This window comes from Labrus bergylta, chromosome 6, assembly GCF_963930695.1.
Source record: "Labrus bergylta chromosome 6, fLabBer1.1, whole genome shotgun sequence".
In the NCBI taxonomy this organism is placed as follows: Eukaryota; Metazoa; Chordata; class Actinopteri; order Labriformes; family Labridae; genus Labrus; species Labrus bergylta.
In genome coordinates this window covers 28,041,779-28,059,855 of record NC_089200.1, presented here as the reverse complement: position 1 = coordinate 28,059,855, position 18,077 = coordinate 28,041,779, and the positions used below count along the sequence as shown (strand labels likewise).

The window sequence follows — 18,077 nt, the reverse complement described above, 5'->3', positions numbered from 1 at the left end:
ATGGTGCTTTTGTTCATATAAGAGATGGTAAGGATAAGGCTGGCTCTATTCTAGACGTTTCTTATTGTCACACATCTCATCAATAGATCAAAACATGCGTAAAAGAAAGCCAAGTTAATCTTGTTTCTCTGTGCTATAGAGCTCCAGTGTTGATAAAGATCACATCAATGAGCAACACTGTTGCACCAAGTAACACATTTTCTCTTTTCACTGAATGAAAGCAGTATTTTTTCTAACATAAACATTCTCTTAACATAAATGAGCAACATCTATTTATTAATTCACAAATTAAAAATAGCCCCCAATGAATGCAGTTGGTTCATGTTTGCTTACAAGTTTAGGTTAAATATTTTTGCCTTTTCTAAAAGTTTACGATACATTTGAAAACTATTTTTAGATGTGCTGCTTGCTTGTGTTTAACTCTTTCAGTCAAACTTTGACTTTGTTAAATTTTCCTCTATACATCTGATTTGTGGAAGTGTCAACCTGTCAAATGGTAAACAAACCAAACAACACAATCAGAACCAGGGCTACATCGATGGAAACTGTGGAGCACCAAAACGCAGAACGATTGTACATTTAGACAGGAAAACCATGGGCAGACATTTGTGTTCCCCTGGGGGTGAATCCTGTTGACTTTGATCCCTTCAACTTCTCTCTTGTGTTGATGACATCTTTAGAACGGAGCAATTTAGGTTGAGAAATGTAGAGTTACGTACTATCTGGTACAGATATTCAGGAGGGATTGTAAAACCTTTGATGATCCCCTGATTTTTCTCTGATTCTCAAACTAATGAAATTCTCGAGCCCTTTGTTCATGGCACCAACGTCTCGTGAAGGAAGTAACTGAGTGGAGTAATATTTGTGCTCTAGAGATGAATACAAAGACAACAGAGATAAACTGTATTTGGTTCACTTTCTAACCCTCATGCTGCTCCTTTCGTTATCTGTAATGCAGGTGCAGGTGTCTTCTTAGCTTAATGAAGTTCCTCCTTCATTAGGTATTTGGACTTTCATATTGATTCCACAATAGCCTAATGTTGGTGTCCCAGTCTGAGAATTCACATTGCATTACAGCGTTGCAGAAGCACGGCGTGTAGATAAACAGCAGGAGCTCCACATTGTAAATAGCAGTTGAATTTTAATTTGCCATTTACCATTGCACTCTACACTTTCACTTTTATCATTTTTATCTGGAAGATGGAGCATCTCTGCTGGGCTTCATGTTTCATGTTCTATGTACTTATGCACTTGATGTTTGGATTATTTATTAGTATTGTTTATGTATATCTCCAGCTGCAAACAAATTTCCATGTGGGGACAATAAAGATGCCTTTGACCTTTGACTTAAGGTCAGACTAAATCACTCTTTTGTACACAATCAATCCTTGAAGTAAATATGGAGCTTAATCCCAGAACAAAAGTACACTGAAGGGTCTTGAAGCCTGAATTGATGTTTTAAATGCTGTGTCAAATGTGTGCATCTTTGCATTTTGGCATTTATTGTATGTTGTGTATGGAGCTGCTGTGCTGTAAGACAGATTTCAGACTTTGTCTTACAATAAAGTATCATCAATCAATCATCGACCTACATGGCTGTGTAGACTTCAGTAGGATGTATAGTATTTGTCAGACAGGCAATCAATAAACCAGATACATAAAGGAAATAAAGGTAAAAAAGAACCTGATACCTTCTTCCACTCGTTCTCAGACATGGCCTTCAGCTGGTCTAGAGGCACCAGCTCTTTCAGCAGCTTGGGAATCTGGACAAACTGGGTTTTGTCATTGTTTACTTTAATTCTGAAGAGCAGAGCAGCAATGTTGACCATTTCCTCTTTGGTGCAAACGTGATATCCTCTCAGGTACTTTGGCACCTCCTGGGAGATAATAAGATATTATAACAAGTTTTTTTTAAACTCACCATAAACAACCCAAACCCAAACCGTTCAGTAGAAGGAAACACTCTGAAGCTGAAACAGTCCTTTTGCTCATAATGAAACTAGAAGCATCAGAATGGAGGTCATATTATTTCATCTATTTGACAAACTACACTGTACTTAATGGAAAGATCTGGCTTTCACACGATCTGAAAACTCTTGTTGGCATGGAAAATGTGACGTTGGCAGATTCAAATTCACCTGAGGGAAATGGAAGATAAGATCGGCCTCACTGTCTCTGCCGGGGACCACATTGAACCACAACTTCCTCATGAAGAACACAAGGTACGGTACGTTCACAGGTCCACCTGCAAACACAAAAAGACACACACAGATCAAACAGGTTATTTTTAATGAAACACAGAGACACATCTAAAGAAAGAGTAGCACTTCAGGTAGATCATGTTTTTACCGTCTTTGATCCTCTTGGCTTTCTTAGACCAGTCTGTGATCTGCCTCAGACTATCGAAGAAGTAGTCTGTGTCGTTCAAACTGAGAACCTGAAATCAACACATTGACAGACTTTATAGTGGAGTGGAAATGTAACGTGTGAATGTGTGTGTTTTTAATAATCAACATAATTAATCAACATAAGCTCTTTTCTCTTTTCTGTGGAAGCCATGCATCCATCTATATTTTACTCCATTTTCCTGTAATAACAAGTAATGTTCCCTTTAGCGTGACTTGTTTATTATTATCTCAGAATAACAACACTGTGTGACGGCCACTCTGCCTTGCACTCTTGACTGCTGCTGTCTCTCTGTGTGGGGCTGCAGACTTGGTGAGCAGAGTAATCAGTACGCTACACATTGTGTTTGTTTTTAACAAGAACTCTTCTGTCTTTACACAAGTGAAAGTTTACATAGTGTAAATATTTCTAGTTCTATTTTATTACTAGCAGGAGATGATCTGTTTCAGATAAGCTCTTACAACTCAATAAACTCGATGTGGTTTTAGGTGAAGGTGGTTTGCTTTCACACATGCCAAACAGAAAATGTTGGTAAAACTGACAAGAGTGATGCATGTGTTAAAGTGGTTTCTACTTTAAGTGGAGGAGAAGTGAAAATACTGAGGTGGCGCTTCTTTGTTTGTCGTGTGGGAAAATTGTCTTTTTTTTCTTTTCTTCTTTCTTGTGTGTGTATTGTTTTATGGTTGTTGTTGTTGTTGTGGTGTATAAGGTGTCTATTCTTTACAATGAGAAATGAAAACAAAGATTTATTAAAATTGAAAATGCCTGAAAGTGTATTTAAAAACAAAAGTTTAAAGGAACAGGACGATCGAGGAAAAGGGTAAAGATATTTTTAAAAATGTGCCTTGAGTAAAATGTGCTGCAGTTTTTTTGGGGACTTTTTTTGGTGCCTTTTTTATTTTGAGAGCTAGGACAGTGGACAGTCGGAAATCAGGGAGACAAAGAGTGGGGAATGACATGCGGGAAAGGAGCCACAAGTTGGATTTGAACCTGGGCTGCCTACTTGGAAGAGCAGCTTCCATACATGGCACGCACGCACTAACCACTGCGCCACCAGCGCCCCAAATGTGTTGCAGTTTAAGATGTACGATGGCTGCAGGAGGAGGAGCTCTGGTTCATAATCAAGGCAGATAAATGTCAAACAAACCTTGTCATGTGTTTTGACAAAAATGCTGAATCCGTCTGCTGAGGCCAGCTTGAGCTGTTTGCTGATGTTCTGGATGAGATCCCTAATCCTGGTGCTTGTCGCCACCTCAAATATCTGAAAATGGAAACGAGGAATCACAGCATCACTGGTTTTAACGGAGAAAATATTTGACCTGGGAATATTCTGCAAGTTCACATATACATGTTTGTTCATTTCGTACCTCTTCTGTGTCGTTAGGAAAGTGGATTTTGTGGAAGATCTGCGTGCTGTTCTGTTGGATGGCATCGACCTCGACCTGATGAGGTGGCAGCTTCCTGGGCTCCAGCCTACACAAGCACAGCAGATGCTAAGTGACATGGTATTTTTCTTAAAAGTCATGTTTAAACAGAAGTCACAGAGTCAATTCAGTCACAAGAAGAGCTCACACCCTGTTACTAAAATTGCAAACCAGAATACAACAACATCGACAAACTGTGAAGATGAAAAAAGATCCTTTTGTCACTGACTTTATAACACTGAATGTGAGCACAGGATATTTATAGAGGAGGCCGTGCAAATGCAATTGTGTTGTCAAAAGTGATGCAAGACATTTGTATAAAGACATCGTTGTTAGCAGTGCTGCAAGGTCAGGCTTAATGGGTAATGAGGTCTTTTATGAATTGTATTTTAGGACTACAAGTTACCTAAAGGTTTGCAGATGTGTATCCGGTTATGGTGAAATCCTTGGAAGCAGGTGCGCCTATAAAAGTTCTAGTTAATGTCATCGACAATCTCTGATTATTTGGACAAGATATAAAGATATAAAATGTAGAAGATGTAAAGGATGTAGAGGGTGCAGTGAGAAGTGTCCGCGTGTTAAGTGTCTAAAGTGTCAAAGTGCAATGTGCAGAGTGTGAATGTGTGGTGAGTGCATCATGTACGTCACAGTCACAGTTCCAATTATGTTGATGAAGTGTTATATTTTGACCAGAGAAGGGCAGAGTTCACAGCCCTGGCAGCCCGAGGGAAGAATCTCATCTCTCTGTGTCTCTCAGTGTTCGCCTTGATGTGATGTAGGCGTCTTTAATAAATCATTTTAATAAATGAGCAATAATAAGAAACGATGGACCAGAAACTCTGATGTTTTCTGAGGAAACATTAATGTTTTTCTACAAGGAGTCTGGGGGCTTTGAGGAGGGTAATGTAATGCTATTACTGGATCTTTGCCATGATTTTGTCAGACAGTTGGAACAACAATCAAGCCAAAAACACAAAAACAAGCACATACTCTGATTATGCACAATCCTCAAGAATCACTTTGCACCCGTTCGAGCCTGTTTCATAGCAGCTACTGCATTTTACTGAAGCAAGTCACACAAATCCCACAATATGTTAAACATATTGAAAGATTTCTAAACAATTACATCACCAAAGTGAGCTGCTTTATAAATGATGCTGTGACACCTCTCTCATCTCATACACCTTTATTCTACATGTGGGGAAACACACAGTGTGTTTGTGTTACGTATAAAACAGAATTGGGTTAACCTCAGTGAGCTCTGCAGGCGCTGCAGACAGTCGGAGGCGAGGGGCTCTCTGCGACGGGACTCCAGAAATCGCTGAGTGTGTTTCAGAAGAGACTGGGTGGGAGGAAACAGGCCGCAGCAGAGCCACATCAGCTGCCAGCCCTGCTCTATGCTGAACCTGAGGTGGAGACAAATACATGTAAGACACTATGAAGCATTTCCTTTCTCTTTAGGGTTTCACTTTTTACTCTTCGTACTCTTTAATAAAAGAGAAGTCAACAAGGAGATCACATTTCTTTTGACTTCACTCCACCAGTCAGTCAGGTTCTTCATTTGGATTTCATTCTGAGTTCCTTTTAAAAAAAAATTATTTAGACTAAATTTAACAACGACCATCGCTGCCAATTCATGATTTAAAAGAAAAAATGAGAGACCTCCTGGTGTCCCTGATTACAGGTCGACATGTTTAAAAGTCATTTAAAGCCCATGCTGTCAAGTTAAGAGGATGTACAGCTCAGAAACACATTTAAATCAAATAGATGAATAATGGACCTATACTTTGAACACTTTCCCTTTGTACAATAACAAACAATGCAACATACGATAGCATTACAAATCAAACACTTTCCTGTTTCAATACCATGGCAACCAATTTAAGCGCAAGGTAATTTCCTGTTTTTAATAACCAAACTCCTGCACACTGTTTCAATTGCATAAACACAATGAAAATGTTTTGATACTGAAAAGTTCCCAATGTATTTGTGCAATTTGGTATAACCTCCTCTTCTCTCTCTCTGTTCACACAATACATAAAAGTCACTTTTATGTTTTTATGAAACACCAGAAGGACTTGAAAAAGTGCTTAATGACTAATAAACAGACAGTATGCTACTAATTAGCATGCTATTAAGCAACTAGTTCATGTTGACCATTGTGAACTTAATTTGAAAGTTCACAATGTCATTAAGAATTGTTATTAAAGCAAAGAAGAAAATGACAATGAATTGACTTAAATCACAAGTACCGAGCAGGACTTGACAAATACTATTTCCCTTTTCATACAATTCTTTTCAAGCATGAAAGATTTTTCATCAAGCACATTTTTATCAGATTTAGTGAAGCAGTAAAGTGAAATAGGAGAAGCGTACCTGTTGTTGTTGATGGTCATCTGCTTCATGATCTGGCAGTAGATCTCATCCCTAAGCACCTCGTGTTTGGTGGCAGGGCCAAAGATCTGGTCTGTGAGCTCCAGTGGACTCTGCATCTGCTTGGTGGGATAATCTCCCATATATTTCAGGATCGGTACGCAAACGTTAAGGACGAGTACACCTTCTCAAAGTCAACATTTAATAAAGTAAAAAGAGTAGGTGATGTCAGAAGGTGATTCTGAAGACAGAAGTTGACTTTGCCTCTCAACATTAAAAGTGAAGCCTTTACAGAAGTCCCTTAAGCCTACATTTTTCTTTAATGTCCACCAGGGGGCGACACCACTGGTAGCAAGGACAAGTCGGTTAGTTTAGAAGTAAATAACATATATTATAATTATTACTGGATTTTTCTCAGTTAACATTATCTGATTTGTGTTGAGTTTAAACATTTCTTTGACACTAATATTAAAAATAGAATCAGGGGTAATATGAAGGTGGGAGCAGCTCAGTGAGTAGGGGGTCACAGGATCACCGGTTGAAGTCCTGCTACGGACCAATAGTATGGAAATTGGTCTGCCTGCTGGAGAGGAGCCAGTTCACTTTCTGAGCCCAAATGCTGGGGGCGCCCTTTTGTGTGCAGCTCCTCACTCTGACATCTCTCCATTAGTGCATGTCCATAGGATCCTGTTTGTGTATTCCTGGCCTATGTGTGGGAGTAGCATGTGCAATAACGAAGTCAAAAACTGAATTTTCCCTCAGGGATTAAAAAAGTATCTTCTTAAATTATTTCGGGGCTGTCAGCGGCTCCACACATCCACAATTATTGCTTTACCAAGTTATGATACATATCACAGGAGGACTCTAAAAAGAAGCCAAAATATATACTGGTATGAACACATAATAATAAATGCCATTTTTGTTTTAAATAAATCTGGTGAGCAGAGGATATCAGTGAAGGCCAGACAGGCTTTGTGGCTGAGCTCGGGGTTTCCCACCAGTTTCTTGAGGAGGGGCTGTCTGATTGGCTCTCTGGAGTTCGCCCACAGCTTCTCAGGAGCAGCGTTTCTGGAAATCACCTGACGGTTCACGTCCTTTGTGAGCTGCCTGTTGGATTAATGACACAAGACAGATATTTCTTTTGCTGTTCCAGTAATCATTTTCCTGATAATCAGCTTGTGAACTTTGTAACACCTGAAGTATTCAAGGGAGAATTCCTTCAGCGTGAACGGAGCCAATCTCTCCATGGTTCCTGTTTCCTTCTGGTTTGCCTGTATGATGTTCTTCCTCTGGTTAGGGGATAAGTTGAGGAGGCTCTGAAAGAAAGAAAACACTTTTAATACTCCAAACAATCTTGAAAGAATAGAGCTTCTAAGAGTTGTTTTAGATGTCTACCTACCATGACCTCGTTTGTGGGTTTGCTGAGTGTGGGGAGGATTAAGATATCATCAGCGGGGACGGCTCCTGTTTTTTTTGTGCTGTCATTTTGGCCCTTAATCCAGCCGCGCTGCAAAGGAAACTCATCGTCTTTGATAATTATAATGAGCACTCCTTTCTTGAAGCTGAGCAATGCAGGGTCATCTGCAAAGGAATGAAAGAAAGTTCAGAAAAGAGTCAGAAGAAGTGACTTCAAAAGAGATATTCTAGCTGTTAAAAAACATAAGAAGAAAAAACAAAGGTCCTCTGACCTTGTGAGGCTTCCTTCAAAGTCACAGCGTACTGAGATCTCTCCATCAGTCCGCTGAGGAACATCGTTATCAGCTCCGCCATGTCTCCGGCTGCAGTCCCACTCAGAGTGAAGTCTCCTTTCAGGGTCAGCAGATTCACCGCCTGTCCAGATGCTTTACCCTCCCTGTGTGGGCATTAAAGCCGAATCCAGTAATGGCACATTGTTTTCTAAATCTGGACTTTACCTCTTTAAACTCACACACACTAACACTTCCTCCTCCTCTGGTTCAGTCTCTACCTGATGGTGTTGACTCCGGTGACCTCGGGGAAGGAGAGCTCCAGCAGCCTCTTCTCTCTCTCATCCAGGAAAGTGATGCCCGTCCAGTTTATGGCCACAATGAATTTGTTCTTTGGCAGTGCAGGCCCTAAAACAAACACCAATGACGGGAACAAGAAGCAATTAATCATGAGTCAGGGAAGATAAGACGGCAATAATGACCTATATTCCTGCCGAGGATAAAGAGTTGCTTCTACTTTTTATGAGACGTTCCTCAGCCACTTTTACAAGGAAACAAAACATTGATTGCAGCATGAATGTGTGCAGACATAGAAATCTCTCTCTCTTACCCTCCTCCTTCTAATGAATTAATCACATATTTACTCGATTAAAGCAGGGATTGTACATTTATTTCAATTTTATTTTATTCCCTCCAGGCATTGCTTAGATACCACACACTGAAAGTGACTTTTGACCTCTGGCCATAAAAACTCATCGGTTCATTTTTGAGAACAAGAGGACGTTTGTGCCAAATTTTCCTTCAAGGCGTGCCCGAGATATCGCGTTCACACGAATGTTACGGATAAAAATAACGCCTCCAGCCACGACCATCACCAGAGCCGAGGCTATAAATTCACTGGCATGCAATGAAAAGATGAACAACCGACTATATGATGGATGGACTAATGGTTAAGGATCATGTATTACACAAGTGTAAACATAATAACATTAAGAGTCAACTTGCTCTGTGAAAACCACAACTCAGTGGAATGTCATAACATGAAGAAATTAAAGGGCACATATCAGAGATCCCCTAAACAAAAACAAAAGTTTCTTGTTCTAAATCCACTCTGATCCTGTATTTGATCATGCCTATAAACCCCTCTGTTTCAGCCCTGCTCAGAAGAGGCTGTTTCTGTGTCTGTAGCTTTAAATGCAAATGAGCTGTGTCTGACCACGCCCCTCAAGAAGGGCTCAAGTGTCTCTGACTTTTTCACACCATTCCCTGTTATTTACAGACTCAGAGGGCAGAACAAACACCTAGCTGTGGGAGTGTCACCCACCTGGGGGAGGGGTTACTGCCCTTTGTGATGTCATGAAGGGAAAATCTCACACAAACACACATTTTCTGAAAAGTGCAGCAGGCAAAAGACGGAGAGGATGGACATGCCAAAAACAACAAAAATTTTAAGGTTTTTATTCCTTATTTGTTGAGTGATAACAGCTTGTATATCATCTTAACACTGTCATAAATCTATGCCAGGCATATGGATTCATGAAATTGCAAATAATTGCAATTTCTTGAAGAATAGATTATTTTAACTTAACAAAACAAATCAGAGAGACTGGAAACATTAGCTGCTGACAGATCCTTACCTGACAGTTTGACAACTTCAAAGAACCTTGAGAAGAACATGGGCCACTTCTCTCGGGCGTAGTCCACCGTCTCCGCCTTCACTGAATCGGTCTTTTGACTTGAGCTCAAATATGAACCCTGGTGTGATTTTTAAAAAAAAGCTGAGGTAAGTATTTAACCAACTGAAGATCATTATAGATTTGATTTATTTGAGTTTTATGTGACTGACCTGAGCATGAGCGGTGCTGACCATCTGCACCCACTTGGCCTCTGACTTTGCCTCCAGCAGAGAGTTGTTGATGCAGTCCTGAACCGTTTCCTTCACATGTTCTGGACTGCTGTCTGAGCCGTGCTGGACATATAAATGTTTGGCAGCCAGCTGGACAAGGTCATCCTCCTGTGGAGGTGAAATATGAGAGGGGAAATGTAAAATATAAATCAGATAAACCAGCAGGAGTAATGTCAGATAAACATATACATATAAGCCCACCTTTTCACTCTGGTACTCCCCAAACTTCAGGCCGTGAATGATTTGTTGGTAGATGAGGTCTGTGCTGAATTTGTCTTCTTTGCAGTCATGCCATGGAGTGAAGATCTCCTTACGGAAGAAGAGACGCCAGGGAGCGTGCTGCTCCTGCCCTCCTCTCCTCTTCACCTCCTGCTCGCACTGAGAGATGGCGTCCATCACGTGCTCCCGGCCGCTGCCCAGAGCCCACACCTGCAGGATAAAACAACATCTGAAGTTATTGATACTAAAACCAATAAAGCAGGAGAAAGGACACTTTTTGGAATCTTGTTTTTAAAAAGAAGTATTTAAAATGAGAAACTATGTATGGCTTTGACCCACTGAAAACTGCACAACCTTAGATTAACGAGAACTCACAATTGAAGCGGATTATTTTTAAGTATAAGTATCTTTAAGAATTTTTCTAAATCATTTATTTAGCTGTTGGCAGGTGATGAGTGGCACAAACAGTGAACAGTCTGCAGCTTACAGGCTGTCAAGTTCTCCAAACTCCTAATAGATACAGATCAATAAATCCACTTAAACTCATTGATTCTGCCAATAAATCTGCATATTATATTTGTTTTTATTAACTGTGAGTACTTGTTCATCTTTAAGTGCTTAAGCAGTTTTTAAACTAAAAGGAAAATAAGTAATAAGCTTGACATCTTTGTCTAAATTGTGTGTGTGAAGCAAAAATAAATTCTGTTCAATCTTTTTGCCTGAGTAATCTGCATGTTTCTCTCTTTGTTAACCCTTTTTATTCTTACTCTTCATGTATTTGGCTTTGTGGGGGCAGACCGGGTGTGGTTGTTTGAACATTAGATGTGTGCAGGATTCTGGTAAAAGATTTTATAACATCCTGACACAAAGGACATTTTTTCTTTCCCCTTTTTTCACAGAACATGATTCTTGCATTGGTGGGATGTTTTGTATTCAACTTCCTCAGTGAGAATTTGGAATCTGTCTTTTATAAACCACAGAGCATCAATAATACAAAAGAAGATCCACTATTCAATACCCTAAGACTTCAAAAACAAGTTCATCCCAAATGAAAGTCCCTTTTACTAGCCTGGTGTTGCTGCACCTTTTGACTAATAAAGGCAGCTCTCAGTTAGAGGCCCCTGTGCATTCAGTGTTGAAATAGTTTTCAGACCAAAAATAAGATGAGAGCAACAAGACACAAATAAAAATGAACTTCAACATCTGTCCAACAAAGACAGAATAATGTGAGTGTGCTTGAGGGTGAGAGAGAGAAGGTTAAAGGTCATCCACAGAATGTGAGCACGGCCTCTAAAAACTCTTCTGCAGGAGTTTCTGGTTTAGTTTTGTGTTTTGTTTATTTCAGAGTTGAGATTTTCTTTCTTGTTTTAGTTTGTCTCATTCTTCCCTGGAGTTGTTTGTTTCCCTTGTGTGTTTCTTTATTTTAATGTTTCCTATTAGTCTTTAGTGTTTCCTGTTTTATCTTTTTAATGTGCATTACTCTTCTTGAACAAAGCTAAACAAAAAAAACAAAAGAGGATGGATGCGGCCGGTTCGGGTAACGCAAATGGTGCCACTTCCACACTGAATAAATCAGACTAAGTAGGAACAAATATCTGCCTACTGTGTGTGCATACTGAACAGCAGATACTAAAAGTGTACAGCACGGACAGTAGGTACAGTCTACTGTCTAATGACTACTAAATTGTGTAGGCACTTTGCAGTTTGGATGCACCCAGTGAGTTATATATAGTGCACTATACTGTGAAGGAGGAGTGATTTGGACACAGCCTCAGTGTTCCTTCCCTCTTGTTGTCAGTTTGTCATGTGTCATCCCTAAAACTTCTCCTTGTTTCCCAGTTGGATTTTTGTTTGTATCTTGATTGATACCTGGACATTTCTTTGCTAATCCTTTGCTTGCCTTTTTTGTGTGAAATAAATTATTTGTTTTTGACAAACTGTGACAGAAAGAAATGTAAACTTTAGTGTGTGACAGGAGAGACAGGGACCACTCTGCTGCTTGTGCTCGCTTTGGAGATGGAAATAAATCAATGTTCAAGTTATGAAAATCTCCCTTGTGCAAAAAACTGATAGAATAACTAAGAAGTCTACACAGCTCGATGGGGCAGCACAGCACTTGTTAGTCTACCACAGTGCAGCAGGTGAGCAGAGATGAGCTGTCTTACAAAGCAAGATCAAGTTAAATATATTTGCTGGTGTAAATTGACTTTCCCATCTTTGCTGTGCACGACTTCTGTTTGAAAATGCCTGTGATGGACGTCCCAAACAAAAGGCAGGTTGATTTCATAGACTGAAGTAAATATCAGCCTGGGCATTTTGTTTAAAGATTCATGGTGCAAAGCAGAGAATTGAATACCTTTTCATACAAGGCCACATAGAGAGAAAAGCCAAAGGTGTCCTTGAGTTTGATCTTGTTCGAGAGAGCTTGGCAGATCTCTCTGGAGGTAGAAGCCGAGTCAACGGGCAGGTTCACGGAGCGATTGTCCATCAGCTTCACTGTCACGATCATCGGCTTCTTTGTCTTGGTTGCCTGACACAGAACAACAGAGAATAGCCCGTTCATTTAACAGTGATGAAAGATACTAGGTGTGGGCATGTTCACTCAGATTACACAAAGAAAAAAATATTTTCACCCACAGCTGGTTGTAGTGAGCCTCAAAGACAGCTGGGAGGGTTAATTCCAACAAAGCTTAAAAACATACATTTCTGTAGGACTTCTGCTGCCCTCTCTGTTCTCTACAGAGGTCAGGATTTAGTTTGTGTTGCTCACAGTAGAGACAAAGTAACAGTTACTAAATCAGTCACATATTTGTTTTCCAAATAAAAACTCTAATCAACAAGCATTAACTTTAATATCTGAATACAGTTAAAGTCTATTTATTAAAGGCTCTCTTTTGTATGTTTATCTTTTTTTTATTTGAAGTAGATGAACCGGAGGAGGTGAAACATCTTCAGGATCTTCAACCAGTCCAGCTGCCTTTGGATCAAGCTTTGTATTTACCATGACCTGGATGACTGACAGCCTACGCAGACAAGCTGAAGAACCATAATTTTTTTCACATGTATTATTTTTTTACAACACAAAACTGAATACATATATAAAAAAAGTAAGAGTTTTAGTATCTATTTTAGAACAGAGAGAAATGTACCCATACTGCACATGGGAGTTGCATTGTAAAAAATATTGATTTCCATGTGGTCAGAAGACATAATGTATCACTCTTCTTACCTGCAGCTCCAGCCAGGACGGAGGCTCTCCTCTCATTCCGTTCATCGTGGTGCGTCTCAGCCTCTCTGCACAGTAGGATGCATAATCTCCAGGAGCGAAACGGATGAAGCTTTGCAGGTACTGAGGAAACAAGAACTCAAAGTTAAGATGAACAAAACATTACACCACGTGGCACGCTGATCTATGAGTCTGACGCGGCTGGTAAAAGTGCTGTACTCACTCTTGTAAAGCGCTCACTTGGAGGGAAAATGCCCAGACACAGAGACAGCAGGATCCAGCCACGGAAGTAGCTGTTTCGGTTGTTGTTCTCCTGAAGCTGTTTGCAGATCTGACAGTAAATCTCATCCCTGGACGGAAAAAAGACAAATATTGTTTGAGTAACATTTTTAGAAAAGATGCTTGGATGCATGTTTAGATCTTCAGTTACCTGAGGTCATGTCGGACAATAGCGTATCCCACGATGATGTGAAGTTTTTCCAAAGACGTCAGCGGCCGCTCCAGAGTCGGTCCTTCATCGACCATGGCGTCACTGTCCTCCTGCACGGTCTGCAGGGTGGGAGGCTTGGACTCCTCAGTCAGGTCATCAGACTAAAGAAACATGACGTATCCATAAAGATGACACTTCACAGCAACACAAAGTGAAAATAGTTCCAGGCTCACAGCTCACCTCTTCCATGATGATCGAGGGTTTTCTGAGGCCTGAAGCAGATTTTGGGATTGTGTTTTCTGGAACAGTGGAGGCTTTTCTGTTCCTGGACAGCAGGTCGGTAAATGTGGATCCCTTCCTCGCTCGAGGGCTTCCCTCTGGCACTGTGTACACCTTCGAGTTTTGAGCTGTCTCACCTGGCACGGCAGATGGCTTCCTGCTTCTTGTCAGAAGGTCGGTGAAAATGGAGCCCCTCTTCATCGGTGCTGGCTCCTCGGGTACAGTGGAGGGCTTTCTCTCTTTTTTATTCCTTAGCACCCTCTGAAACCATCACAGATGATATGTTAAAATGTAAAATACTGTGATAACGATTTCAAGTGGGTTTGTATGAGGGTACTTGTTAACAGTAAGTGTTATGGCCACAGGACATGCCGGTCAGCTCGGCCCCTTTATTGAGAAACCACTTTGAGTAACGGCACAGAAAGTAGAGGCGATAAATCACCACAGCTTCATCAGTGCAGTACAGGTGGAGGAACATGTATAGTGCAAAAAAAGCTTGCTGATGAGCTAACTGATGTCTAACTATAGCGTTCACTAACACAGACGTTGTTTCTTTTGTTAAAATTACTAAAAAATTTGTGTTAAAACCGGTCATGTGTGCAGCTAAATATCGTCTGTGCTAGTTCTCTCACCGGTTTGTTATTAATGGGCTGAGCTGACCTGCACTTAAACTATTGGCAAGTACCTCCTACAACCCCACTTTAAAAAATAAATCCCTCTGATGTGCAAATGTAGATTTATTTAACAGCGTGCTTTATGATTACCTGATCTAGGCCGACCATGTGGCTGAGGCGTCTGTCTTTTCTGGAGATCAGGTCTTGCGGCAGAAACCGTTCCTGAGCTGGGGCTCCTGGGGCTTTAACCTGCTTCTTAGGCTCAGGGAGGTCTCCCATGAACCTCAGGATGATCCACCACACTGTCAGAGAAGCCTGCGGATAAAATAACAGAAAAATGAGTGATGAGTTAATGAGATAAACCAAAACGTTCCAAGTGTACTGCAAAATCTCAAATCTTAGCTAGTGTCTAACTTTTTAGTCCTTCATTAGAATTTTTATAAGCCATATTCACCTGGGAAGTCCAGATAGACATCTTACTTCAAGATATAAAAAGTGAAAAATAAGGCCCTAATTGTTTGTAAAGGGGAAAGAATATCTGCCAATGTCTTAAAATTAGATCTACCAACATGCATACATCGATGTAGCCAACCCTGTGCAAGAGTAAGAGTATGTGCATACATGTCTGTATACAAACTCTGTGCAACAGGGCTATGTGCAATCACACCAGCACTTTAAAGTTACAGCCTCAGGGGGAAATATGCAATTTATATCAGAACTTCATAATCAATACTCCAGCACTTTAATACTGCAGTACTTTACCTCCCGTAGTAGAAACTTTTAGCACGTAAACTCTGAAGGTGACTTTATTCTGGTTTGTTTTGAACAACATCACACAGCCATTACTAAGCGTGTAAATTTCTGTCTCTTTATGTTGTTGTTTGGTTTTTGCTTGTCATTGTGGTTTTATGTAAATTTGTATATGTGTGAACCACCAACCTGCCAAGGGACTACAAATAGAAATTAGCCTATGGCTAACAATCTGGCATATTTACATGTTTATGTTACTTAATGTGCACTCTCAAAACACTTAGCAAGTAAACATTGATTGCTGTATTGCAAGATAACTTATTACAAGCAATTCAGGGCTATTTTTATATAAGTGATATCTTGAAATAAGATGTTTCTCTGGATTTGTCAGGTGGATGTAGCTTGTATAGAGTGTAGATAAAGTCAATATATTTTGGACAAGAAGTTAGACATACACACTAATATCTGAGTTTTGCAGTGTATCAGGAAAGTTTGAATTATGAATAAAGGAAGTCAGAGAGAAGTACCAGAACATCTCCTTCATCTTCGTGGTAAAGCAGAGGCTGCCTGAGTCTCTGACGGATGTGGGTGGGGGTGGCCGCACCCTGGAAGTACATGGAGGCGAATTTAGAGAAGGAGTATTCATCCAGATCATCGTAGTCTTCTTTGGGAAGATCTTCCTCGATTGGGAAATCGTCGATGTCTATCTCCTCTGTGATCATCCCCTCAAATTTCTGAAAACAGATTCAAACAGTCAGTGAATGATTCAAAATGTTTTTTTAAAATGAATACAAAATTTGCAAACATTTTAGTTCCCCGAACCTCGTATCCCACGGGTGCTTGCCCCTCCTGCCCTCCGACTATCCTGGGCAGGAATTCAAACATGCGCTCCACCATCTCCTGGTCTGTGATGCTCTCAGTCTGAGCTGTGGTCTCTTTCTCTTTCTTCTGCCTCAGCACTTCCTCCAAGTTTTTCTGTTTCTCCATCAAGGCCCTCTCTTCTGCTTCTTTGTCTTTAGCGGAGAGGTAACACTGAAAGAACACAACATAAAAAGAGATCAGGACATTTTATTTTTGTTTTTTATTTTCTTTTTACTTCTAAGCAGGTAGGCCTGACCCAAACACAATAAACACATCTGTACTCATTTGCAGACATAGCAAAGAGGAATAACAATCAAATGAACACACCTTAACTGTATAATTCTGAACATGATTGTGTTTTCAGCTGCTGATTAGAGTGTGGTGGCATTAGAGCAGGCTGTGATTTAGTGCCATGCTCAAAGACCCTTTGGGAGAAGACTTTGAAGCAGGGACTTCTGACACATAATCCTGTACTACAGTGATACGTAGAAAAACTGTGGATCTCAAATAACAGATACAAATATGAGTGATGTTTTGATGAAGGAATCTACACAATGATATAGTGATTTTCAGAATCAGAATCAGATTTTTTAATTGCCAAGTACATTCACACATACGAGGAATTTGACTTGTTTTTTCGGTGCAAAGGACTAAAGCAGAAAAAGTAAAGAGGCAATTAAAAATATAAACAATAGAAATAAAAAAATAGAAAAACTCAAAATTTACAAAATGTATTTGTGATATGAATGAGTCACAGTAACAGGCCCACTTAGTCTCTGTGAGTCATTCTTCAATCTGAGCCGCCACAATAAAAGCAACAGTTTAAAAGTTGAAGGTATGAGAGAGGCAGCTCAAAGGCTTAATGTGGAGCATGAAGGGTAGTGTTAAATTATGTTAATTTCATGATGAAATGTTCAGAACCACTGCTCTACCTGTTCAAACCAGCACACTAAGCAGACTTTAAATTTTTTTTTTACAATGGTCACAAATACATAAAAAAAATAATTAAAGTGTTATTTCTTTACAACATAAGTTGAACTTACGTCTCGCTTCATCTTCTTGAGAGCCTTTCTTGCCAGCCCACCCCTGGTGTAAGCCTGCAGCAGGATCACAGCGTCTCTCTTGCGCTTCCACTCCTTCCTGGCGAGGTGTCCTCTGATTTGAGTCTGCAGCACCATGGCTGCCTCACGCTTCCTCTTATACTGGTAGTGAAGCTGACGAGAGCGAACCTGAGCCTGCAGTCTCGCAAAGCCCAGCTGGACCTGGTATCGTAACATAATCCATGAGTTTATTCGATGTTATAGGCTTACATTTTCACAACGCTTTATAGCTAAGTGTGACTCACCACTCTGTACAGCTTCCTGCCTTTGTGTCCTCTCCAGTATTTCTGAATGACGAGAGCACCGGCCTTCTGCCGCAGGTATTGTCTCCTTTAGAGGGAATGAACCATAAAGATATTAAAGTTGACTGTTACAGCAGCAAAAAAAAAAAAACGTTTCATCTTGTAGCTTTTTGTCACATACCTGTATTTGTAGCCTCTCAGGACTTTCTGGATCAGAAGTGCTTTCGTATTTAATTCTTTCATTCGCTCCACTTCAAGCATGGTGTCGTGGGAGTCCTGAGAGAAAACAATGAAGTGTTCAAATACCTCGAGGGAACGTTCACCAATCAAGCCAATCAATCACATTGCATATAAATTGACACAGAATGACCTTGATCTAGAAAACGCTTCCATGACATCCAAATTAAAGTGAGTATGATATTCTTTTTTTATGTTGTTCTTGACTAAAACAGCTTTAAACACAAGGGGAGGAGTCGGCTGCCCTGTCCATGTAAGCGTGATGTAAACAAGGCTCCGACAACAACACTGCCAGCGGGACTCAAGCTTCTCACTCATTGTAGAC

The 18,077-nt window shown here is 40.3% G+C and overlaps 1 protein-coding gene across 2 annotated transcripts in view; it reads right to left on the bottom strand.

Annotated features, from left to right (window-relative positions):
* Positions 1 to 18,077, bottom strand: part of LOC109982112 (unconventional myosin-VIIb) — a 29,532-nt gene that overhangs the window by 3,207 nt on the left and 8,248 nt on the right. For both annotated transcript variants that reach the window (XM_065956103.1, XM_020631196.3), the window contains 26 exons: positions 17,697 to 17,791; positions 17,519 to 17,603; positions 17,217 to 17,435; positions 16,135 to 16,344; positions 15,840 to 16,046; positions 14,713 to 14,877; positions 13,910 to 14,209; positions 13,670 to 13,830; positions 13,463 to 13,589; positions 13,243 to 13,362; positions 12,370 to 12,543; positions 9,996 to 10,223; positions 9,735 to 9,902; positions 9,526 to 9,643; positions 8,170 to 8,296; positions 7,892 to 8,055; positions 7,603 to 7,784; positions 7,398 to 7,519; positions 7,156 to 7,310; positions 6,207 to 6,360; positions 5,081 to 5,236; positions 3,774 to 3,879; positions 3,554 to 3,667; positions 2,350 to 2,437; positions 2,139 to 2,245; positions 1,692 to 1,877 (listed from right to left, as the gene is read on the bottom strand). In XM_065956103.1, the coding sequence (XP_065812175.1) occupies positions 1,692 to 1,877; positions 2,139 to 2,245; positions 2,350 to 2,437; positions 3,554 to 3,667; positions 3,774 to 3,879; positions 5,081 to 5,236; positions 6,207 to 6,360; positions 7,156 to 7,310; positions 7,398 to 7,519; positions 7,603 to 7,784; positions 7,892 to 8,055; positions 8,170 to 8,296; positions 9,526 to 9,643; positions 9,735 to 9,902; positions 9,996 to 10,223; positions 12,370 to 12,543; positions 13,243 to 13,362; positions 13,463 to 13,589; positions 13,670 to 13,830; positions 13,910 to 14,209; positions 14,713 to 14,877; positions 15,840 to 16,046; positions 16,135 to 16,344; positions 17,217 to 17,435; positions 17,519 to 17,603; positions 17,697 to 17,791 (4,038 nt within the window). The remainder of the gene's footprint in view (positions 1 to 1,691; positions 1,878 to 2,138; positions 2,246 to 2,349; positions 2,438 to 3,553; positions 3,668 to 3,773; positions 3,880 to 5,080; positions 5,237 to 6,206; positions 6,361 to 7,155; positions 7,311 to 7,397; positions 7,520 to 7,602; positions 7,785 to 7,891; positions 8,056 to 8,169; positions 8,297 to 9,525; positions 9,644 to 9,734; positions 9,903 to 9,995; positions 10,224 to 12,369; positions 12,544 to 13,242; positions 13,363 to 13,462; positions 13,590 to 13,669; positions 13,831 to 13,909; positions 14,210 to 14,712; positions 14,878 to 15,839; positions 16,047 to 16,134; positions 16,345 to 17,216; positions 17,436 to 17,518; positions 17,604 to 17,696; positions 17,792 to 18,077) is intronic.